Source organism: Carya illinoinensis, chromosome 3 (genome assembly GCF_018687715.1).
Source record: "Carya illinoinensis cultivar Pawnee chromosome 3, C.illinoinensisPawnee_v1, whole genome shotgun sequence".
Classification (NCBI taxonomy): Eukaryota; Viridiplantae; Streptophyta; class Magnoliopsida; order Fagales; family Juglandaceae; genus Carya; species Carya illinoinensis.
The window spans coordinates 1,676,448-1,702,131 of record NC_056754.1 but is presented as its reverse complement, the minus strand read 5'-3'; the positions used below and the strand labels follow the sequence as shown (position 1 = coordinate 1,702,131).

The 25,684-nt window shown below is 34.3% G+C and overlaps 3 protein-coding genes across 6 annotated transcripts; 2 read left to right on the top strand and 1 right to left on the bottom strand.

Annotated features, from left to right (window-relative positions):
* Positions 1-23: 23 nt before the first annotated feature.
* On the bottom strand, positions 24-2,594 carry LOC122302366. Of its 4 annotated transcripts, none has more exons than XM_043113586.1 (6): positions 2,118-2,594; positions 1,825-1,939; positions 1,623-1,704; positions 790-844; positions 338-350; positions 24-208 (listed from the first exon to the last, which is right to left on the bottom strand). In XM_043113586.1, exons 1-6 carry the CDS (start codon positions 2,517-2,519, stop codon positions 195-197), a joined length of 681 nt encoding a protein of 226 aa, XP_042969520.1. In that variant the 5' UTR covers positions 2,520-2,594; the 3' UTR covers positions 24-194. The 4 variants fall into 4 exon arrangements, with proteins under 4 accessions (XP_042969520.1, XP_042969521.1, XP_042969518.1 ...); XM_043113587.1 differs by having other exon boundaries at positions 790-841; positions 2,118-2,593; XM_043113584.1 differs by having other exon boundaries at positions 24-350.
* A 10,032-nt stretch (positions 2,595-12,626) lies between these two features.
* LOC122303915 (ethylene-responsive transcription factor ERF021-like) lies at positions 12,627-13,921 on the top strand. Its single transcript, XM_043115908.1, has 2 exons — positions 12,627-13,271; positions 13,619-13,921. Exon 1 carries the CDS (start codon positions 12,725-12,727, stop codon positions 13,265-13,267), a length of 543 nt encoding a protein of 180 aa, XP_042971842.1. The 5' UTR covers positions 12,627-12,724; the 3' UTR covers positions 13,268-13,271; positions 13,619-13,921.
* A 9,688-nt stretch (positions 13,922-23,609) lies between these two features.
* LOC122305703 (ethylene-responsive transcription factor ERF022-like) lies at positions 23,610-24,879 on the top strand. The gene has a single exon (XM_043118266.1). The coding sequence runs from the start codon at positions 23,705-23,707 to the stop codon at positions 24,248-24,250; it is 546 nt and encodes a 181-aa protein (XP_042974200.1). The 5' UTR covers positions 23,610-23,704; the 3' UTR covers positions 24,251-24,879.
* Positions 24,880-25,684: the final 805 nt, after the last annotated feature.

The following is a 25,684-nucleotide window of genomic DNA, read 5'->3' as shown; positions in this document are numbered from 1 at the left end:
TTTTTAGCTTAATGGATGCAATCTTAGCAAGAAAATTATAATATTTATCTAGGTCGGTGGAAAATTCAATATGCAAGTACAACATTCATCTAAACCACGTAAAAAGGAAAATTCAACAAACGTACCAAAATTTAAGGGAGGCCACGCCCACAATTGATCGTTTACTTGAGACTTTTTCTTCAGGAGGGGCAGAACTATACAATTGAACCTACAGTTTGATATGCACGTTAAATAATAAATAACTTCTTATACTAAAGATGAAGCAATAAATAGATTGATGGCTTCTATCATAGCCGGTCCGCCAGCTGAGGAAATTTCTGCAGAAGCCAAGTTATACCTCTGATTGCGATCTGTAATTGCAGAAGAATTTTTTTAGAAGGATAAAATTTATGCACAAGCATAATAACTAAACTAATAAATCACCAATATTACATTTCGACCTCTTAATTTTAAAGTTTATTTTATATATCGATTGGTTGCCAAGAAGGCCTTAAGTAATTTGAAATTTAACAAATCGACACCTTGCATGAAAAATGGGCTTATCAGCAGATATGCGAATATATCAAGGGTAGCATACAGATGCTGGAAGGAAGTATTTGTCATTAGAGTCAATCTTGAAATTCATGCAATCTCAACACCTGCTCAGTGGAGTCGAGCAAAAGAGCTGAAAAATACCAAAGCATACTCAAGTTTTTTCTTTCTTGTTTTTGAGTCTCTATCTGACAACAATGGTACAACTTGCCATATAAAGGACAAAATATGTGTTTGTGTGATGGGTAATTTACTTACCAAAGCCGTCTCCCCAGGTTTGATTGTAGGTTCTACGCTATCTCGCCCATATCTGCTTTTCCCAAAAAAAAAAAAAACATTAGTCTTCCAATAAAATATAAACATTCTTTGCAGATTGCTTGCATGGTACAAAGAAGTTATTAGCACCTTTCTACTAATGCAACTTGTATATTCAAGAAAGAAATTGGCAGATTATGGTGCCAGTTTCTTATTGAAACATATTGCGTGCTTTAGCGATGTCATTGCTTGATGGAGGGTTCAAATTCCCAACAAAATGTCAGAGCATATTAGCTTCATAACAGAACTAAACGTTTGTCATTTTTCTTTTCATTTTCGTATTTCATTTTCTTAGGAGGCACCCAAAGTCAAAAGTAACGAGGGACAAAGGGGAGGGGAATATTGTTCAGTAAGCTAGTAGTGCCACCCTGACCATAATTTCGATTTTTCACTCAAAGAGGATATTTCCACCCTTGAAACTAACATGTAAGACCATAATATAAGAAGTGAGCCCTGAACAGGGAAAAAAACATGGCAGCAAATGGCCAACAGAGATCATAATCCAATTTGATTTCTGATTACAAACCAGTTCAATTAAAAGCTGTTAACTAGAGAAGTTTTCGACTGAATTTTGGATCACATTTATTCCTGAAGAAAAGAGCTATTATGCTAAACTGTAACGGCACCACAGCATCCAAACAAGATAAGTTAGGCTGGGATGGCAATTTACTCAAACATGCTTAAGTTGCAAAGGAAAGCAGAGATTACATGACAAAATGAGCTGAGACTATACATACAAGTCAACTTCTAATTTCAACGTAAAAAACCGCACTTACACTATTCGTCTCTTTTTATCCGCGACCTCCAACCGATAAAAACTGCATCCTTTGCTAAAAGGAAAGGGCCTCTTCTTCCAATCTGAAGTTCTCTCATACATTAGTCACGCTGAAAAAATCTAAAACATTCATCTAACACTTCATATATGGGATTGAAGTGGGTATACATGAGAAGCATATATGGAATAGTTTGACAACATACCTAAATGCCATGTGACCCCAACTGCTGAGGAGTCCTCAATAGACAAATCATCAATAACGAATTGGAGGTCTATGCTGATAGAATCAATGAACTTTTTGAAGAACTGCAGAACTTCCTAAAAAGATAAGACTCTTAATCATTATTTTTAGATTCTAGTAATTATTTTTAATATTTTCCATAGGAGTGGTAGAAGATTCTCAGAAGAAGTTGTACTAGTTTGTGTCATAATCTGACAAGTCAATATTGCATCGAAGCTAGACAGAATAAATTGGGGGCAGAACAAGGTACCGTACCTTGCGACCAACGAAAGGACGAGGAAAGATAAGGTCCTCGTAGACGCAATTGTCGGCAATGAGGTCCTCCACAGAGGCCAAATCGCGGGCGTTGATTCCCGTGTAGAAGTTCCTCACAACGTCCGCAGCGGAATCTATAACATCCTCGTCATCGGCATCGGATGATGTTTTCGTCGGAGCTGAAGCAACAGCAACCGTGGGATCGTCGGAAGATGAGACCCTAAGGAAGGTGCGAGGGACCCATCTTCTTGTTTTTCCAGTATCTCTGGTGCTAGAAGAAGTTGGAGAAATGAAATTAGGGCTGGATTTTTTGGGGTAGAAATGCAAAGGAGGTGGAGGAAAAATGCGAGAGAAGGCAGAGCTCATGAGCACGGGCATGGTGGCGGGATTGTTGGTTGCCATTTAAGCACCTCAGCTGAAATATGCACACATATCGTAAACTAATTATTATGGGTCGATGCGTTGAAAATAATAAATTAAGATAACTTTTTAGAGAAAAAAATGAGGCCGACTCAAATGTGGGTCGGATAACAATCTTAGGCCTATCATTATGGGCCGACTTTTGGGTGCGTTCATTTATTATAGGAGCTTAGAAGGCCCATTAATTTTTATTCGACATTTATATAGATTAATCGTTTTGGACGAGACAATGAAGATGCTCTTACGAGCCTGATCACCATCTTGGACTCCGAGCACCAATAATGCATGATCTGTAAACCCCACCACGTACACTTTCCTCTCTCATCGCCTCCTTTGTTCGTACCGTATCCTAAGCCACATGCACCCATATAGGTATAAACGGGCTTGAAGAAAACTTGATACACAAAAAACTCGTAAACTAGTTCGCAGCTTGCGGCTAAGGCGGACATGCACTAAACCCGTTTGATGAATGTTCTAGCAAGACACCAAGAGTTTTTTGCCTGGAACGATTGCTAACTAGAGGGAATGTGGTATCGGGTAAGCGGCGGTATGGTGATTTGCTTTCGACTCGTGCACATGCGGGAATTGGGTTTCGATTGAATGTTTAGGTTTTCGATTGGAGAAACCTCTAGAAACATGAAGTCCTCTATGGTGGGACAGGTGTCAATAAATCCTGCAATCTTGTAAAATTGTTAGGCTCTTTCCTTCTGTATATATACATGTAAATGAGCACTGAAATACAGACAAAAAAATAGAGTATATGAAAATACATTTTCCTTTTGCACATTCTATCGAGCAGCTATTGTGCACTCTGGTCTCTTGATTGAATAATATACTAACCTTTGGATCAATTGGAGATTTTAATTAAAAAGAATTAACCAAACAGTACTAGACCGCGCCGAGTAGTATCGGCCAAAACAACTGAAAGAAGTCGAACCATGCAAAACAAAGTAAAATAAACATTTTTTTATAATAAAAAAAAAAGTGTGTTAGGTATATCGGTTAACTTGTCCGGTACCAAAAAAAAAAAAAAAAAAAAAAAAACTAATTAGAATGAGTCAAATGAGCATAATCGGGCTTGACCCTACACTTGTTACTCAATCCTGTAATTACGACAAGGTCGGTGGTTGGTCGGGTGGGGGAAAAGAAATTTGGCTTTATTGACCCAGCCAAGGTCAATTATTGTCGGGCCACAGTCAGAGTAGAATCTGCCTCCCGCACCGGCATTCGTAGTTTCGTACTGATCTCAAGATAGCACAACAACATCGGCCTGGGGAGAGCGCATGCAGATGGACACTTGCCAATGGTACATTGGCCAATTGATCCAAGTCAAAAGTAAAATGAATGTCGTTTCTCGGCATATTATATCCAAGTACTGTTAGATCTTTGTTTAATCAGTCAAATTAGAAAATGTACATGACCATATATCATGAGTTGCAGCTGTTTCCGGTCTTTTTCTTTTTTTAATATTTATGTTGTTAGCTTTATTACATATTCTAATCAATTAAGGTTTGAATAGAACATATATGAGACGAAATTAGATCACCCCCTTTCCCATTTACATTAAGTGGGTCCAAACGTTCCCAAGTCCTAAACCTATTAATTAGGTACGTATGTTCGCTATATATAACAATTAGATATATATACTAGGGAATAGTCCTGGGTGCGTTAGCCTTAGGGTGCACTTAACAAAATGATTTAAATAAAAAAAAAATGAAAAGTCAGTAGTTTATTCGTCTGAAAAAAAAAATACAAGGTTAAAGAAAGGTAAAAAAATAAAGATAAAAAAATCTAAATTTCAGCAAAGTATGAACATTAGTCTGCATCTATATTAGATTATCTATTTACTCTCTATATAATAATAAAATATTATTAATTTAATAATTTTAAAAATTTTTATTTTTATCACATTTTATAGTTCTACTAAATAAAATAATAATAATAATTATTATATTCTAATCAAATTAATAATATTAAATATTAATATTAATAATAATTATTTTCTCTTTAAATTAATAATTAATATTATATATTGAGTGTTTTAAGTATTTTATTAATTAAATTTACATAAAATTGAATTTTACAATGAGAATGTTCTAAAGCGTTTATGTTCTAAAATGTAAAGTCATTATAATTTTTTTATTTAAAAAAATTGAAACAAAAGAAAGGAAAATGAATACACTATCAGGACAAAAAGAATATGAAAAAGTGATGACAATTCATGTGCGCCGTGAGACTATTAAGAGCCTTTTGATAAAATGAGATATTTCATTAAAATTTATAAAAAAGCTACACGTCAAATGGTTAAGAGTTTTAATGATCTTGTGATAAAATAAAATCTTTTATTAAATTTTATAAGAAAGCTACACATAAAATGGTCAGGAATTTAAAAATTTTTTTGATAAAACATGATTTAATTTAATAGACTTAACAGAAAAATTAAAAACTTAACAAAAAATAATAATAAAAATTACTATTTACAACAAAATAATTACTTATTATTATAGTAGAATAAATACATTATTTGGTGCAAAACATTGGGCGGCATCATGCATGTACGTACGTACCGCGTCTTAATTAGCATCTTTTTATATATACATGCGTGCTAATTGATTAAAGATGAAGATGTTGTCGGTGGACAAAAAGCTGGTTTTGCTCTTGATTCAGTGTATGATGACTGGATAATTGACTTGCTAGATCATCGTGTGATTAGGAACACAATTAAGTCAGATTTCAATGAAAATCAAACCACTTTAATTGATTGGGATCTAATTGGCTCTCCTTTTGGCCTTTTTTCCTGAGAATTCTAGTGTCGGTAGAAAGTGCCCCTTCTATGCTTTAAGGCAAAATCTACTACTCAAATATGCTTGTTTTTTACTTTTTCGACTGATTATTCGCTAATAAGAAGGCATATGCTACTTTATGGGCCCGACTTAAACAGAGAATTAAAAGTAGTTAAAAATTGGTCGATCGTTAGAATATTCTAGAATACTAGAAAAATTAACCATATGAAAACTGATCATATACTCAATATGATACACAATGTAATATGAGTTTTACTACATATAAATACAGTCGCACACTAATCTATGTATCAATACTAATTTATTCATATTTAAAATTTAAATTAATACTATTTTCAATAAAATCTACTTTTTAACCAATCACATTACATTGATGTACAAATTAGTGCACAATTATACTTGCAATTATATTTTTCCACGTAATATATATATATATATACATGAGAATTTCATGTGTCGATCTTCAAAACTCGATTTTGAAATATAAAATATCTAATTACAAATATAACTGTATATTAATATATAACTCAATCTAATATAATTGATTAAAAAATAGATTTTATTAAAAATAATATTAATTTTAATTTTAAATATAAAAAATCAGTATTTATATACAGATTAATAAACGATTTTGCTTATACATAATAAAACTCTTTAAAATATTTTATGAAAAAGGAAAACAAGTTGAAGACGGAATAGATGGATAAAGGAAGCTGGCCTTTATATACGATGCGCATGCATGTGGGTCAAACAGAGATCGACATGAGACGACCCTGGTGATCAACGCGGAGATCCATCGATCGTATCTATATTATATGGATACAGATAGAAATCAGAAAGAGCACGCACTCAAATCAAAAGAAGTTCAAGCGAAATATCGATGGCTATGTTGATTATAAACATTTACTTTTAAGGTGGTTGAACCTTAGGTTACCCTTTTTCTATTGTAGATCAGATAGTTGAAGCTTAGCATGATCCAGCTGTTCCCAAACTTTGAGCTACAGAGCTTCTTAATTAATTTATTAGCTTTAAAAAATTTAAAAAAAAAATGAAAATCATGATCTCCGATCCTAACCAAAAATACCATGCGCGCCGAGGCTAGCTGGCTTCTTGCAGGAAATATATGCTACCGATCGATCGAGTTATTTTCCGGCAAATAATTAAAGAGATAAAAAACAAATATATATAGATCAATATCATATATATAATTGTCACGTTTTGTACGTACGTGAGCCATGCATATATATATCAACAGTACTACATTATGAGATGGGAGCGGTGTGAAGTGAGAGAGTAACAGAGGGATCAAAGTGCGAGTCCAAGATGGACGGGTTTTTTTATTCGTTGTCTTGCTTTCTTCTCCTTCTTTTATTTCGTTTTTTTTTGTTTTTTTACCTCGTCGTCTTGCCTTCTTCTTCTTCTATCTCTAAGTTTTCTCCGATTAATCGGTTAATTTCTGAAATTTTTCGATTCGGTTAATCAGTAATCTAATCGGTTCAGAATTCCCTTTTATGGTGTTTTCGGGTCGGGTCGGAACAGTGACTTTCGGTTCGGCTTAGATCGGGTGAACTGGCCTAACTACATATAAATATCTTCTCTTAAATTAGGGCTTAATTATACTAGATAAAAGCTGCTAAAATAAACTATAAAAATTTTAAAATAAATAAATAAAATGAGGATAATGCAGTGTATTTCACATTATTATCACGTATTTAATAATATAGTACTTATACCTAATTGAGGAAATATTAATATTTTGCATATTCTTAAATTATCATTTCTCTAGGTTAATTCAAAGTGTATATATGTAATTAAACTATTTATAGATTAATTCAATATATATATATTTACCCTGATCATGAGTTAAGATGTACATATGTATGTAATTAATTTACTTTGAATGTAAGTAAATTAATTACCTTAGCCACAGTATATATTATATTATATATATCTTCTTCTATATATAAAAAGTGTGTATGAAACGGAAAATCTTGTTTTAACGGTTTTTCTTATTTTTCCGTTAAAGTTAACACCGTTTGTTTTAACGGTTTGGCACATAAAATGAAGACATAAATGTTGAGAGAGATAGCATTCAATGTTGTTATATAATTTATTAATCTCAATAATTATAATACTTAATAGTTTATATAATAATAAATAATTAAAGATTAGTTATTATATTTTTCTTTTTCTCCTTAACATATACACGTGAATTAGGTGCATAAGACGTGAATCCCTAAGTATAATATACGTGTATTATATGTTTCACTAACTCAGATTATTGAGTATTCCAAATTTAAAAATCTCATATAATATATAATACAAGTGTGTTTAATCAAAGTGTTTTTTTTTCCCCATGGTAGTAGGACGTAGCTTCCGCTAAGTCATATTCCATAAATGGGCTTGCTATGATAGGCACGTGACAAAGGCCGTGATCCTTGAGCTAATCAAGAAAAAGTAAATTCGGCCAACAATTTCAAAATATATTTTATGATTTATATATATGCTATATATAGAAAATATTATACCACAAATTTTATAAAAAGATAATGTTTTAACTTTATGTTGTCCCTGATCGACTCAAACAACAGCAAAATAAGAATTTTAATGTTGTCTCTATTGATTGTCTACAGGATGACATAAATTGATGAATTATAATACAAACATCAAACGACACATATTTTGAACTACCGTTTGTGTTAGACTTTTATTAAATTTTTCGTATACATCTTTGCTAAAATTATAGATGTTATAAACATGTATTGGATTATATGATACTTTGAACTAATTTTTTTATTTTCTCTAATATGCCTTAAATTATTAAGTGACATCAATAATTTTTATAAAATATATATTATTTTTTACAAATAATCATTTCATAAAATTAGATAAACGTACTTTGCACGTTACTCCCACCTAGTATATATATATGTCTGATGGAGTGGACCAAAAAATCATAGATTTAGATTTCATCATGCATGCATCATTGATCGATCACTCGCCAATATATAGATTACGTGTCTATATATATATATATATATTATTTTCCTAGAGCACATTTATAATTAAATGGACAAATTAAGATCATCATGATGATCATTAGAAACGTACGCTTCAGTCTTTGTGAATCAGAAGTGGAAACTTTTGGTTTCCTATCGATGATCTACATCATGTTTTTTTCGGGTAACAATATGTCGTTTCTATATATCTAGGTAGGAAAAAAAAAAAAGAAAAAAAGATGTGTTGTTCATCAATTAGGTTGGCGGACAAGAAACATCCTAATTTGTTTCATTAGGCCATGATTGAGCTTAATTTGTTTTCTCATATGAGGTTATATGTCCGCTACCTTTATGATTGAGCTTAATTTGTTTTCTCATCCTTTACCAAACGCAACAAACTAATTTATAAGGAATTCTCTCTTTCAATCAAGGACTGGCCAAACAAAATTGGGTACTAAAAATATAGCAAAACTCAAGAGTAAGGAAAAATCTAGTTATGAGCGATTTAATATACCAATACGCATATGCACCCATCAAACGTGATTGGTCAGAAAGTCAGATTTTAATAAAAATGGTGCCAATTTAAATTTTGAATATAAAAACAGCAGCATTGATATGCAGATCAATATACAAATTTACTTGTATATAACAAAACTCTTATAATAAATTTACTAATTAAACATTTGATCAGAAGCCACCTTATTTTGGAAAGGACGTTGGATCTTAATTAAAATGTAGTTGAGAGAATAATCGATATTATATATATAAATTTAATTATATTTGAGTAATATTATATATATATTGACGCTATTTCTTCGCACGACTAAAAATTTAGTTTAGAAAAAATATTTATGTAATGAGAATTGCTATAGATACAAAAAGATTATATAAAATATACCCACAAACTAATATAGTTTCATAAAATCGGTTAGATTTACTTTATAATTAAAGTAATTTTACAATCTAACATATTATGAATTTATTTTTGTGTAATTTCTTTGTGGTTAAAATATTTTCCTTATGTTATATATAGAGTACTACTACTTGCTGCTATCTACTTATCTGCACAAAGCTAAAAAGCGTAATTACCTTGGAAAATCGATAATTAATGTATGATCATCAGTACTTGCATATGATCACATATTGCATGATGTGTTTTTATTTGCGCTACTTTATGACTAATTTGACTTTTTGAGCTTGCAATGGATCGGCTGGGAATTAAGGAAATATATATATATATATATATATATTTAGTTCTTTTCTTTTGTTTTATGGTTTTTCTGGTAATGAAAAGACGTAAATTTTTGTGGCTTTAAAGACAATTACTTTTATACTTTGACCTTTAATTTGCAGGGTAATTTTCATGGCCGGGGACGCTTATAATTAGATTGAAATTGCTATATATATAGCTAGCTAGGGTACTGCTGACCTATATATATATATATATACACACACATACATATATATATATGTACGTATTATTTCTGTAAGATCATCAATATTGTTCTATGTCAGTTTGGATATTATTCTCATGTTCATTAAATCATGATCAACGAGTTCAATCTCAGAAGCCTTAATGATCTATTTGTATATATTGATAAGACCATGACCATCGCGCGCAGTCATCCATTTCAAATATATATATTGAATCATATATAGTTTTCGCTGTTGCGTATAATGACGTTTCCCATTATTGACAGAAGAAGATCGATGATCATTAATTAATGCACATGAATATATAATCTACTAATTAATTTAACCGTACGTCGGCCCCACGAATCAACCACACGGGGGAATTAGATCGGGGACGTTGGATCATGTGATCATGCGATGGGAACATTAACATTTAAGCATCTTTTGTAGGTCCGATGTCTCATCTTGCAACTAAAATGGCCAATTTCAGTTACTATTCCCGGATTATTTTTTAAGGAGACTCACAATTAGTCATCTTAGCAATCGAAGACCCAGAATCTACCCTCCATTATCTCTTTCTTGTCCAGCAACATTGAAAATTAGTCAAGGTTCATCGATCTGTAAATCGTTGTGCGTACTCAGCAGTGCAATAGGCAGCTACCAATCTTTTTTTGGAAGCATACCCATTGATTATTTATCTAATTATTTCCTATATTTAGATAGTGGAAAGGATCCGCCTTGAACTAGTTGTACATCTTTCATATATATATATATATATAAATATCTAATGCTTGATTAGAAAATATATATATATATATATATATATATATGAGGAGAACATCAAAATTAAAGGCTCCTAATTGGTTATGATATTTGGATTAGGGATGATAATATGTGACATAATCTGTTAATCAAATACAAATACGACACGATAATAATAGGTTTGAATTTAGTTTTAATGGGTTTGGGTTAAAATTGGTTGACTGGTTAAGACATAATTGTTTAACGATTTGATAATAGGTCAACCTGTTTTGATACATTATAACCCGTTAAAAAAGTTAAAATTACAATTATACCTTTATACCTAAAAGTAAAATTTTTAAAATTTTAATTTTGATATTTTTATTATTTGGATTGTAATTTTAGACTTGTAATTAGTTTTATAATTTTTATAGATATTTTTATTTTAACATTTATATAAAATTATATTAAATTTAATCAGGTCAAATTAGTTAATTTTGAAATTATTCAATTCATTTATATAAACGTGTTGAAATGGGTTGACACGATACGACTCATTATGTTAATAAGTCGTGTTAGAGTTTAATATTTTGACACGGTAAGCTTATCGGGTCAAATTTGGATTTACTCATATAGTATAGTATAATATCTTGACACGATACGAACACAACTCGTTAATACGATTTAACACCCCTAATTTAAATGAGGTCGAACATACTACATATGTATACATACGCGCGGGCTTGCATGCATGCGGTAAAATAGGCAAAAAGCTAAGCTTATTTTCAGGATATATAAAATTAAGTCTGAACATGCAATAGTCACATGAGGAACTAATTAAAGATTCCTAATCTGATTTTATGTTAATTAATTATCATTTGCCTTAAAATTTAATTAAATTAATAAAAAAGAGCTAGATATATGTGGGGTTGATGGTAAAGTACCTAATTAATAATGTGGGGTTGATGGTGTATGCTATATTATATATACCATCTGAATTCCTGTACTACTACTTCACAAATGTCTCTATTAATTAATTCACACCTTTAAAGAATTTGCGGGAAAGAATGATTGAAACTCAGAATCCGTAATTCAAGCGGATGATCGCTCTATATTAATTGTTTGGTCGGTTAATGTCACTCCCACTCAGCTCACTTTTTTTCTAACTTCCTGATGTCATTGATATTCATGTCGACTACCCTCTTCAATTAATGTGATCTATTTGGTAAATATTGCATGCCATTGGTCGTCACAGTACTACTACTGTATGGATATATATACATATATATAGAACTATTATAAATATAAATAGATTACTTATAAATTGATATGGTTTCATAAAATCTATTAGATCTATTTTAAAATAAAAATAATTTTACAATCTGATATACTACATCAAACTATAATATTAGTTTGTAGAAATAATCCCTTTGTAGTTAAAGTATTTTTGATATATATATATATATATATATATATATATATATTATATGGATACACATACATATAAATAAAATGACCAGAATTTTCGATATTCTATATTATTAAATAGATATTATCAATTTGAAATGAGATATATATAGATCATGATTACATTCTATTTATGACATCAAAATACTACTATAATTTCATCATTTTCATATTGATATAATAAGCGCGCTAGTGGACCACTTTCTGAAAGAAAACAACGCAAATGAACCAGCTGCTTGACTCTAAACCATTACAATGGTATCTCTAGGATGATCTAAGATTCATCGATCCACAAAGGTGGGATTCGTGGGTCCAAATAATTCCATGCCACCTGCAGTGAAACCGCGTTCTAAACAGAAAACACAATGTTTTTCTTTTTAGGATCTATTTGGGAGGCCCCCACAAAAATTTTCCAATTCCTAGATGAGAATTCAAATTGAATGCTAGCTCTTAGCAATGCCATCAAGGGCCCCTCCAAGAAAATTTTTAAAACTAGAATATTTTTACTTTGAATTTTCTCTTGGCCGGGTTCAAGCAAAAGCTTGAAAAGGGATTGTAAACACGCACATATGCACATCTTTTTCAGTTGTGCAGCTACGTGGAAGCTCACTTGAACCCATGTTTACTCTCCACGTTTCGATCAAATCACATGATATTTCCACGTCTATAAAAACGTATAACTGGATCGCACTGTCACCATTGCATCTGCTTGAAACACCAACACATGATATTGTCACAGTTAAATTAACTCGATCGGTTCATTATGGGAGAACCAAACATAAGCAGCACTAGTACTAGTGCTGCCTCTTCTAGCTACAGAGGAGTCCGTAAGAGAAAATGGGGGAAGTGGGTGTCTGAAATTCGCGAGCCTGGCAAGAAAACCAGAATTTGGTTAGGGAGCTTTGAGACACCTGAAATGGCTGCTGCAGCATATGATGTGGCTGCGTTTCACTTCAGAGGACGAGAGGCACGGCTCAATTTTCCTGAATTGGTCCATAGTCTTCCACGCCCAGCAAGCTCAGATGCGGAAGACATTCGCATGACCGCACACGAAGCGGCCCTGAGGCTAAAGGGCCCTTCCGGAAGGGCTCATCATCATGAGCTGGTCGGAGGGCCAAGCTTGAATGTAGCACCGGTCACGGTGAGGCTCTCGCCAAGCCAAATTCAGACCATTAACGAGTTCCCGTTGGACTCGCCCAAGATGTGGATGCAAATGGCGGTGGAAGACTCCATCCCTGAATTCTCCAATGAAGTTGAGGATAATGTATGGGAAGATTCGCAAAACGATTCTCTTTGGGACCCTTAATTAGGTAACATATTTTACCAGTATTAATTTTTTAGTAGGTACGTACATAGGACGATATGACTTGTCAGTCTATAATATATTGTATATCTTTATTGTAATATATATTATTATATCTTGGCTTATTTAAAATTTTAAACCCCTATATATGACTAGAAGGTTGACCAAGAATAAAATAAAACAAAAAGAAAAAGGACACAGCCGTTCATGATCAGCTTGCTTAATTATAATATAGGTGTGTGTATGTGTGTGTATATATTCGAATTTGGCAAATTAGAGAGGGCTTTCAAGGTCATTCATGTATTTGTACGTAGCGGATTTTCCCAAGGATTAAATTACTGTTTTATGGAATAGGAGTACCAGAAGGCTGTCATTCTGTATTCTTTTAGAGATGATCAGAGTCGATAGGGCAATATTGGGTCCCTTTTGACATCAGATCATCAGGATCGATCGAGCTGGCTTTTTTTTTATTGCTTGAGAAGTGTTTTAGTGGATCGTGAACATAAATTTTCTAGTTTTTTTTTTCTTTTTTAATTTATTCGATGTATTGGAAGGGTGTGGTATTGTAACATGAGCTTAATTAATTATTTTATTTATAGTTTGATATAATGGATCATCACTTGGATTGTCATTCAAATGAAGTGATTCCTTAACATATATCTGATTCCTATCCACTTTTCCTGATCATTATTTTGGATTTATATGTCATTTTTGGTGGGATTAATCTTCCAGCTGTTAGCTTTAAAAAGTAGGTTTGTTTCTTTTACCATACGCAAAGGGCATATGCATGTCTTTATCAACGGTTTCAGGATATTGATGTTGAAGGGGTGGGTAATGGGTTCTCTTAACCCGGTACCACAGGCATATATCAAATTAACGACGTGATTTCCCGTCGACAGATGACATGCATGACGTTGAGACTAAACATAAAAGACATATACGTACATGACTTGAGGATAAACAACGTACAAAACGAGATTAGATATTAAAACGACAAAATTCCAGCTTAGAGTATAAACAACATAAAGACGCACGTGTCCCTCAGAACTGGTAAAGAGTACAAATCAAGAATTAGCGTTATATACTAAACGATCTACTTGGAAATGTGGTTGAATGATCGATCGTTTTCTGTCAGAGACATGATATATATATATATATGGCGTTTACGTTAAACTAGCTAGAGAAACAGAGGGCTACTATATCTAGCAGTAGTTATGGTTCAATGCACTGTCGATGACGGCCCTATATGGTAATCATGTCCTCGTTTTCGTCGTCCTTAATTTCGCTGAAGTTCAATTTTTTGACGTAGTTATCAGAAAAGGGTACAAGGGTACCGAATCTGATTGAAACCCTTTCAATTTCAACGAACTTAAGGTCAGTCGATGCTTTGTTAATTTTCAAATTCATTCTTCTTAATCCAAATCCAGAAAATAAGATCGTACGTGTTAATATCGATAAACGACTTTAGATTGTTATGCTTCCGGCCTGTCCAAAAATCACACAAGACAATTTTAAAGTGGTTCAACAAATTACTTACGTCCACTGGAGCTTCTTTTATAGAATTTGTACGAGATTTACAAAACACTTTACAAAATTCTATTTCTCTCTCTCATGTCCCTCTTTCTCTCTTCACCCACTGCCTCAATTACACTAGCAAAACTTTCCTTTTATAGGAGAGCAATGGGGGGACACACACCCACTCCTCTTGACCAGAATCACATCTGGAGGTGAGTGGGTTGGTGGACGGTTGGTGGGCATGGGGTGGGTGGTTGCAAACCCAAACCCATTTCACACTTGGAGGGTTTTCCAACAATCACCCTCTCCACCCAAGTGTGCCATACTAGGATGCTACAAATGGTTGCATCCTTCAAATGATTGCACTCCTTCATTGGAATGCTTGTCAACCATGAGAGATCCGCTATTAAATGCATTTGCAGGTACATCTTCAAATGGATGTCCTGATACCTCTCCAAATGCATCTTCAAATGCATCAGTATCGTTTACACCCACGGAGCTTGCAAAGGATTTTCTTTAGAGTAGATTTACAAGTGCTTTACTGCACAATCTCAACTCTCTAGGATTCTTTTTTCTGCTCGAGTCCATGAGTCCGCACTCACGTACACCTTGAGCAAACTGAGTTTCACTCGTGTCACAGCCGAGCGAACAATCTACCTGGTGTCTTTACAACTTTCAAAACCAGGCTCCATAATCCTACAATCACACCAATCTCCAACTTGGAGACTGGTTCTCAACATGCCGAGCTCTATCTCCAACATGATCCCTTATCATCTACACAATTTTACAGCTCATGTCTTCAAGTCAGAAGACTAACTAAAGTGATGCATAACTTTAGTTTATCACGTACAGTGCCCTTAATCAACACATCGATATATAGGGCAACACATCTCCAACTGCACTGGGAATCAATGATCTCGCACGGACCTTGACACATATTAGAGAACCTGTTGCTGAGGTCTCCTTCTCTGATCTAGGTGACTCATCATCCTACTGCTATCTTCAGTCGATATGCCCATCTTGTGTGCAGTCTCTGACTTGCATAATCTCCCTTCTTGCAAGATTTTTCTTCATACCGTAGTTCACTACCTTCATTCAGCAGGATACAATTTAAGGTAGTAACCACCATGGAAGTCTGATCGTCTTGGCAGCCATGTGATCATCAACTTTAGGTGTAGATATCCCTAAAACATCTGACGTTTTGTTTTCATCTCTCACACCTGTATTTCATGTCGTGGTTTAGAGAGATTTCTTTAGATTTAGATGAGGAAAAGTAAAACTGAGTTCCTTTTACTTCCTCATCTAATTCACACGACCATTACCACGAGCCAAAACCAATGAATCTGGCACGACTCCAACTGGCTGAGATCAAGCCCAAAACAAATGAGTCCGTCACGACTCTAACTGACTGCAATCAAGCCCAAAACAAATGAGTCCATCACGACTCCAACTGGCTGCGATCAAGCTCAAAACAAATGAGTCCATCATGGCTGCGATCAAGCTCAAAACAAATGAGTCCATCATGACTCCGACTGGCTACGATCAAGCTCAAAACAAATGAGTCCATCATGACTCCGACTGGCTACGATCAAGCCGACAACTGATCTGCAACTATAAACGGTTCAGATCGAAAGTACCGATGGCGAATCTCAACATTCCCACCGTACCGATGAGTCTAGAATGATCCAAATAGTTTGTAAGCACTATTTGATCATCGCAATGGAACTTCAACTGACGTAGATCTAGCCCAAAATGATCTACAACACGTGGACAGTTCAGATCGAATATGCCGATGGCAAATCTCAACATTCCCACCGTACGGATGAGTCCGGAATGATCCAAATAATTTGTCATCACTATTTGATCGTTGAAATCGGACTTCAAATGGCTTAGATCAAGCCGAAAATGGATCTGAAAAACGGACGGTTGTTATCTGTCTGGTGCGTGGGCCGCACGCGCTGCACAGTGCGAGTGGGCGGCGAGTGGGCGCGTGGATTACACGCGCTACAGTACTATGTGCGCGTGGGGGAGAGTGAGGTGCGTGTAGTACACGCGCTGAACCTCTGTAGGGCGAGTGAGGCGCGTGTCCATCACGCGTCTTCAACCTCTGGAGCTCATGGGGGCACGTGTATCTCAGTCGTCTTCAACCTCCGATGTGCGTGGGGGCGCGTGAATGACAGCAGATGCACGCGCTGGCCTTCTAGGGGCGCGTGTGGGCTCCTCCGACCTCCGTTTTCGATTCCGTTTGAGGCAACAGATTCGTCTTGATGTGAGGAACACCACTGTGTGGTCAGAAGTTGATTTCGATCAACTTGAGTTTTCTGGACAGCACGAAACCAAAGCTCTAATACCAATTATTGTGCCTCCGGCCTGTCCAAAAATCACACAAGACAATTTTTAAGTGGTTCAGCAAATTGCTTACGTCCATTGGAGCCTCTTTTATAGAATTTGTACGAGATTTACCAAACACTCTACAAAATTCTATTTCTCTCTCTCACGTCCCTTTTTCTCTCTTCACCCACTGCCTCAATTGCACTAGCAGAGCTCTCCTTTTATAGGAGAGCAATGGGGGGACACACACCCACTGCTCTTGACCAGAATCGTCTCTGGAGGTGAGTGGGTTGGTGGACAGTTGGTGAGCATGGGGTGGGTGGCTGCAAACCCAAACTCATTTCACACTTGGGGAGTTTTCCAACATAGATATTGTACAACATACAGATCAGAGCCGCAAAATGGTAAGGCCATTGCCTAAGCCCCCATCCAATGAAAGGCTATCAAAAATAAAAGTGAGGTATTTATTTTTTATATACTTTTTAAAATATAGACCATTTAATTAAATTAATTTTTACACAATTTTTATTTATATTTTTTAGTGTGTACAATGCCTCCATAATATTAAATATTTTAATATTTAATACGATGAATTGTTTATATTTTTAAACAATTTTTTTAAGATCTTACTAAATATTTGAGGCACAAATTTTGCATTGAGGTGGATGCTTCATTTTAAGTTGTTATATTAAATATAAATTTTAAAAAAATTATTTAAAAAATTTAAATAGAATCAAATTTTATTGAGGATTTTGAAAATATTTTATATAATCATTTATATTTTATTGTATTATAATTACGAATAACTCACTTAAATTTTGTCTTAAATCTCAATTTATATTGAGCCACCCCTGTATACTATATAAATTAAGCAACAATATCCATTAGTGATAGTAGACCAAGTCTACGTGGTACCAATTAATAGACTCACACTATATATATAGTCATACTGACTATATATATATATATAATATCGATCCTCTCAATAAAGAAAACACTTGAAGGAGTAGAGAAAGAGCATAGAGAATCAACAACAGCCAACACGTAGGGTTCAACTCATGATGAGAGATCATTTGCATTCGCACCCTACTCAAATGCTTGTACATAATCTCAGGAGCAAGACCTTTTTCTATATGAATTACGATATTACTTATTCGTATAAGTATTATTTATTTTTTGATACGTACCCGGCCCTAATTTTATTAATAACAATCACTTATAGAGAAGGAATATCATAATATTATAAACAGTAGTGTATCCACATTATACTTTGAGGGGGCTATGGCCCCTCTGAAACTTTTTGAAAACATAATATACCTCCTAAATTTTATACATAATTTTACAAATATAGAAAATGACCCCTCAAAAAATTTATAATTTTCAAATGCTCTTTAAAATTTTTTAAAATTTCAATATACTTAGAAATGCTTCTCTCCAAAAAATTTTTTTTATAGTTCCAAAATTTTATAATTTCCTTACTCGTTTATGCTCGAAGATACTCGGTCTTGCATCAAAATTATGCCTCATGCATCAAGCTCTCATGTCCTGAAACAATACCAAATAGAGTCATAAGCAGCACAAGGAACCCTTAGTAACAGAACGTTTTTAGTACTGAATGAACTCATGATATTTTCTGTTAATTGTAAGCTATAATTGGCAGTTCTGTGTGCATTTCATCTTATTATAAGGCCAGTACTACTTATAATACATATCTGACATTAATATCCATTACGCATTAATTTGGCATGCCGCAATATCTGATTCAGAAGGAGAAAAATACTTATAACGATTCAGTTATATATATACCATTGAGAAAAGAAAACAATTAATACTTAACACAATTGGCATAAGTACCGTCCTTAATTTATAATAAGAAGGTATTAGAATGCGTGTTACCTTTTTTAGGGAGTACTCAGCATGTGGGCTTTGATGTATCTATATATATATATAATATGAGTAATGTTATACTTCATATTTCAATCATATTTTCATCTCATTATGTAATATATGGCATAAGAATCATCCAATAAGAGATTATTTAATTATGATAAATATGTCAAATATTAGATAATAAGATAAGAGTAAAATGATAATATAGTATATAAAATTTTTCTATATATATAAACGTTATTCACCCGGCCGAAACGGCTGAATGGACAGTAATGATAGAAAGTAGAATTTTTACGAGAAGGAGTGGTGTTTAATTATTGGGCTTGTTATTAATTTTTTGATGAAATTTATTGGGCTTATTTAGAATGCTTGAAACATAGTTTGGAGAGTCAAGCCCAATCTGCACGGTTATAGGTCCACTCAACGTAGGTCCAAACAGATAATATTGTTAAAGATGAATTGTTAATAAATTTAAAAAAAATATCATCGAAGCAAGCTGCAGGATTAAAAATATCAGCATCATTAACCATTGACCATTGACCAGTGAACTCTGAAACGGGTGCCTTTTTGACAGATATATATTTTTTAATCAGAAATACAAGTAGAAAACTACCTCTTTACAAGTTTCACTACAGGGGTGGATGCTATGAAATTGCAATAAATAAAGAAGAACTTGAATTAAGGGGATATTTTCATATGGTTGCGTTGTTTCTGTTCACTATGCTAAATTATGCGATCAATTTGAAGATAGATGAATTTTCTTTCCTTGCCAACTTGTAAAAGATCCTTTTGACAGATATAGAGATATGAGAGGGAGGTGGTACGGGGTACGGACGCGAGGGGCAAGGGATTTACATATCTTGGCTTCGGGAACGACCGACTGGTTGGTACCTGTAAACGCGAAAACCTTTTGGTCTAGTCGTAGGGGCGGTGCCAGTGAGATCAAAATAGCAAGAAAGTTCTTCGATTATTATCAAGGTTGTTGGTGACAAGAACTGACGCTAGCTACTGGCCATACATTAATTGAAGCCAACGAAGCTAGCTAGCTTGATCCAGCTGTACTACGTACGTTGTACTTTCGATCCTCCTATTTGACTGCATGCAACATTGAAACGCTGGCGAGCTAGCTTCTTGACTCGTGAAAAAAATTAAGCGATCGATCTTGTATTTTCTTTGCATATGTTCATTAATTTATTAGACAACTACTGAAAAAAAAAAAAAAAGGATTTTGTGATCATTATTTTACTACTAAAAGAATTATTTCTGACGAAAAACGAGTTTTTTCTTGTAGTGGACGTTGGTGTAACGTTTGAGACGCGTAATTATATATATATATATATATATATATATATGAAAGATATTGATCTCGACCGCCATTTGACTTCACCATCGAAGCAGATTCATGTAAGCGTGCAAGCAAAGTGTGAACGTATATACGTGAGGAAATCTTGGAAAATGTGATCGCGTTTTCAAGTTCCTCGATCTTAATTAATTTATGGTGCATGATTATAGAAATAGTAATGTTACATCTATAAAAGAAAATTATGTAAAAATAATCTCATAAAATGATATGAATTTATATGATCTATCATAAATGCTTTATAATAAAAATAATTTTATAATCTAATAAGTCATATTAAACTATTTCAGTTTGTGAGATTATTTTATAAATCACTTTGCGGCTAAGCTAACACGTGGTAATTAATGGACGGAGTAGGTTTTTCTAGTCCTCTGTTTGGGTTTCTGTTTTCATTTTCATGCACTATTATGTATTGTACCACATGATATATAGACTTTCAATGCGCACGTACGTAGGTACAGACTTAACATTAATATATATTATTGAATTCATTTCTCCTCAAACGTAACCATCACACGCGCGCCAATATATATATATGGTCTTCATCTAACAGTACTACCTATAGCTCGCTCCTCATCTGAATGAACCCCTTGAGCTTTGATTTCCATTTCTACGATAGATCAAGTAGAACTGATGATCTAGTTGGCAGAGTCATGTCAATGGCTTTTCCTCAATATTATTATTTAAAAAGTGGCATCTTTCGATTCAGTTTAGAAAGTCTAAAAAGTAAAAATTTAAGAGGAAAAGGCCACCTCGATTGAGTCATTATACTTTTGACCAAATGTCCACTCCTAAAACATTAAGGGCGGCCAGCAGGGATGATTGTATATATACTCTTTAATTATTCGTGACAATAGGGAGGACTAACATAAAATATATATTTAATATATTCAGCGTCTCCTTTATGATCTCATGTACAAGGAAGAGTCGGGGGTAAAAAATAATTGGAGATCAGATTAATGCCACTTTGTTCTTTAGTAAGAACGCTAGTAAAAGGGATCAAGATAGAACCAATGATGCTTAATTAGAGGGTGGCGGCGCCTCCGAAGTAACGTCAAACATACGTTATCTTAAAGGTTAAAGGTTTAACCAAATTAGTATTTAATAATTTTAAAACCTATAAATCAATAAAAAAAACTAATAATAGTTAATATCAGATATCGTTTATAATTTGATTATGAGTGGAGTTGCCACAAGGGAAAGAAAAAAGATTATCACAAGATCAATAGTTAGATTTAAAAGCGCGGTGGAATGACAAGTTATCCCTATGAATTCTGCAACAAGATATATATAAGTGTGGATATCTTCTCCAATTGAAAAATTATGTAAAACGAGATTTGATTTCATGCATGGAAATTGAGGAAAGAATATTAAGAAAATCTTCGAGGGTGAAAGGAGAAGTTATTATCATAAGCAGGTAAATGTTTTGGTTAAAGTTGTCGCCCGAGCAATCCCTATCAATGCGATGAGCTAACTCGTACTGCTCTCCAATCTATTTACTTAATTAGCAGCCACGACAGCTTGATTTTGATGGGGATAACGGCAAAAATGAGAGGAAGATTCACTGGATCTACTAGCTAGCTAGGATGCATGTCTGAGCATGTTATAGGTCTAGGGTTTCGATGTGCTTGGAGGCTTTCAATCTAGCTTTTCACGTAAACTAGGGATCGATTAATATGCCTTGTGGAGAAAATTATTTTGCTTTTTATAAGATTTTTAAGGCGAGATACTTCCTACACACCTTCTTTCTCGGATCATCAGTTGTTAGAAAGCCGTCCTATACATGGAAATGTATATCAAAGGCAGAGAAGATTTTACAAGAGGGTTATAAGTAGTAGTTGGAAATGGTCAATATATCCAAGAACATGTTCTTGGATATAAATAAAGTGAATGTTGATGCAATCCTCAGAGACGAGGTAGAAAATGTAGGGATGACTATGAGAACATTGAGAACAGATTGATGAGGCGGAAGATATATATATATATATATATTGAAGCCATTGTATCAGGAATCCAGATGATTTGTCCAATTGGAGATAGCTTGCAAAATCATTATCGAGACTACTGATTCGGCTTTGAGGATGGTGGCAAATGTGCACTAAAATCTACCCCTCCAAATTCCTCGATCGAGAGTAAGTCTTCGTTAGAAGTGATCCACGTCATGTGTTTGTGGTTAAGGCAATGTTGCAGCTCATGATCATGTACTGTTCGAGCAGTCGATGATACGAAAATTCAATTCAGTGACATTCCACCTCAGACTCGATTAAACCACGAGTAATAGTAATTGATTCTTTGGTTTAATATTTATAATACATACAGTTTTTAATTTTTTTAATAAAAATAATAAAATATCTAGGGCGGCGATTTAGCTAGCTAGAAATATAATATACATATATATATATATTGGTTCATCATGCAGATATGGGTCGCGAGTATCAACTTGCACGTCGCTCTTGTCCATTTTGCCGAGTTCAGAGTACTTCGATCAGAATCCTAATTAAATTATTCTTAAAATTATATTATATATAATATTGCTGCTTCTGATTTTTCGATAGAAAACCCTGCCAAACTTTTACCTTTTTTTCCATGGTAATGCACGTTTTTACGACAACGCTGAGGTAATTAAACTTTGTTAAGAGCTCTTACTAAACTTGGTTGAAATATTGCTCTATAATTATTACTCTCTTCCGATACTTGCAGACTTTTCAACGAATACCATATTTTCCAAGTGGATCGATCGATGTGTATCACAGTACTGTTAATGTCGTGCAGAAAGCATGCAAATAGATCAAATAAAAAATTTAAAAAAAACTCCACCTTAATTAAGTACGGTGCATGGCTACCGGCTACATTTTTTAAATATCAGAGATGGCGGAAACTGCAGATCGGTGGGACCAAGAGACTCACGGTCACCAATAAACCGCGTCATGAAATAGGAAAACCGTCTCATCAGTGGACATCTGAGAACATACATAACTGCAAACATAAGGCATGCATGCTTTGATTTCGTTCCACGTATATACAAGAACAACAACAAAAGGAATCGTGCGCCAATGCCCATTAATTGACAGCATCTTCCCACTTACGTATCTACTTGGAAGCTCACTTCCAACCATCCACCAAAATATTAGCTCCACGTGTCACTTCGTTCCCACCTTGCTACAATAATCATGGTATCACGGCCTCCTCCAATATCCCTATATATATAATGGTTTTCATCATTTGTTCAACACTGATCTTAATCTTCTCTTTATATTAAAAAGTACTCTCTACTAGTACTTCAGCCTAGCTCTCACTGGAAATATTCAACACTCCGAGATTTAGTTAAATAACAGCTGACAAAAATGGAAGAGCCAAGCAGGCAAAACAACTTGGTTGCTCCGACGTCGTACAGAGGTGTTCGAAAGCGAAAGTGGGGCAAATGGGTGTCTGAAATCCGTGAGCCGGGGAAGAAAACCCGAATATGGTTAGGGAGCTACGAGGCACCAGAAATGGCGGCCGCGGCCTATGATGTGGCAGCATTACACCTCAGAGGACGTGGGACTCCCCTTAACTTTCCTGAATTAGTCGATAGTTTTCCTCGGCCGGCGAGCTCTTGTGCCGAGGACGTGCAGTCGGCTGCTCAAGAGGCGGCCTTGCTTATTCGAAGGCAGGCAAGGGTGCCGGTGGAAGTGGGAAGCTCGGGGGGTAATGCTGTGCCGGCTAGGGTGGGGCTCTCGGCGAGCCAAATTCAGGCCATAAACGAGTCGCCTTTGGATTCACCGAAGATGTGGACGGAGTTGGCGGGAGCTCTTTTGTTCGAGGAGAATCAGATGGTATTGTATGATAATGATACTGTTGAGTTGAGTGAGTGGGAAGAGATACAATACGAGTCTCTTTGGGATACCTAGCCCCCATCATCATGTACACAATGAATATAGGACAAAGAAATTATCTCATCTGTGATTTGCAAAGATCATGGAAATTAAATTAATATATATCCCCGAAAAATGAAAAGATAACTAGGTAACAAATTATATATATTAATTAGACCTAATTGTTTTCGATTCAGTAATTAGCTCGCCGGTACTAATAAATATTCGAAGATTTCAGGTTTCTGCCATGTAATTTATTTACTGGTGCATGGGTACTACTGGAGAATGGTTTGAGTTCGATCAGCTCGCTCCATCTTTTATTGCATTTTCCATGGAAGTACAGAGACTACTCTTTGTAGCTGAGAGAGAGAGAGAGAGAGACGGTATTTATGAATTAAGGGTCTGTTTTTCATCGAAATGAGCTTGTTTTAAGAATTTGGAGCCTCTAATTCTTGGGCATTAAATTAGGGAATGTTTTTTGGTCGCTCATGTGGTATGTATGTACTAGTTGTCCATGTTTATCTGGGGACACTAGCTTTGATCCTCTTGTCCTTGGTTCAGTAGTACGACATAGTACTCTCCTGTGGTATTCGTGGCAACTACTGCTCTACAGAAGTCTGCATGTACGTACCTAATCATTTCTTAGCTTATATATATATATGTGTGTGTGTAAAAGAAGTATGAGAGAGAGAGACACACACAGATGCATTTCTGTTCATTGAAATGAAGTTTGTTGCACTCGTCTCCTCAATTTTATTCTCGAACCGATCTACAACGTAAGTTCTAACGACAGAGGGCCAATAACTCGCATTCCTGTTAATTTGCAGCATTTTGGCTTATTTGCTAGCTAATTGTCAATTATCATGATCTATATATATACTAATTAATTAACAGATCGAGGATCATAATTAGCAAACATTTTTTTAAAGCCGTGATAACAACATAGACAAATCTCTTAATTAATAAAGATATAAAAAGACCCTAATTTCCTTAAAAATCTTGGGTACAACAGTATTTATATAATATGTTGCAATAAAAAAATATATATATATAGGATCTGATCAAAGTCAACTTATTTATCTACGTACGATCGAAATGGTCCTAGCCGTGTACAAAGATGATATATGACTGAAAAAACTGTTGAATTGAATTGATAAATATATTTCTTAAAATATGCTTATAGCAAAATTTTTCAGTCATTTACATAACATGATAATATACATTATGAGAAAGAATTAATTATTTTATTATAATAATATTAATTAGTTTGCCCCAAATAACTTTCCTGACCCAGTATATAATATATATACCATTTTTTAAAGTGATTATGTAGTGCTGGCAAACTCACGACTATAAATATTATTTTTTTTAATTAATTTGTAGGCTCACCATATACAACTTGCATATATATGATTAGGAAAAGAAAAAGGCTATCTAACTGATTAGACGGCATATTCAGGAAAATTGTTG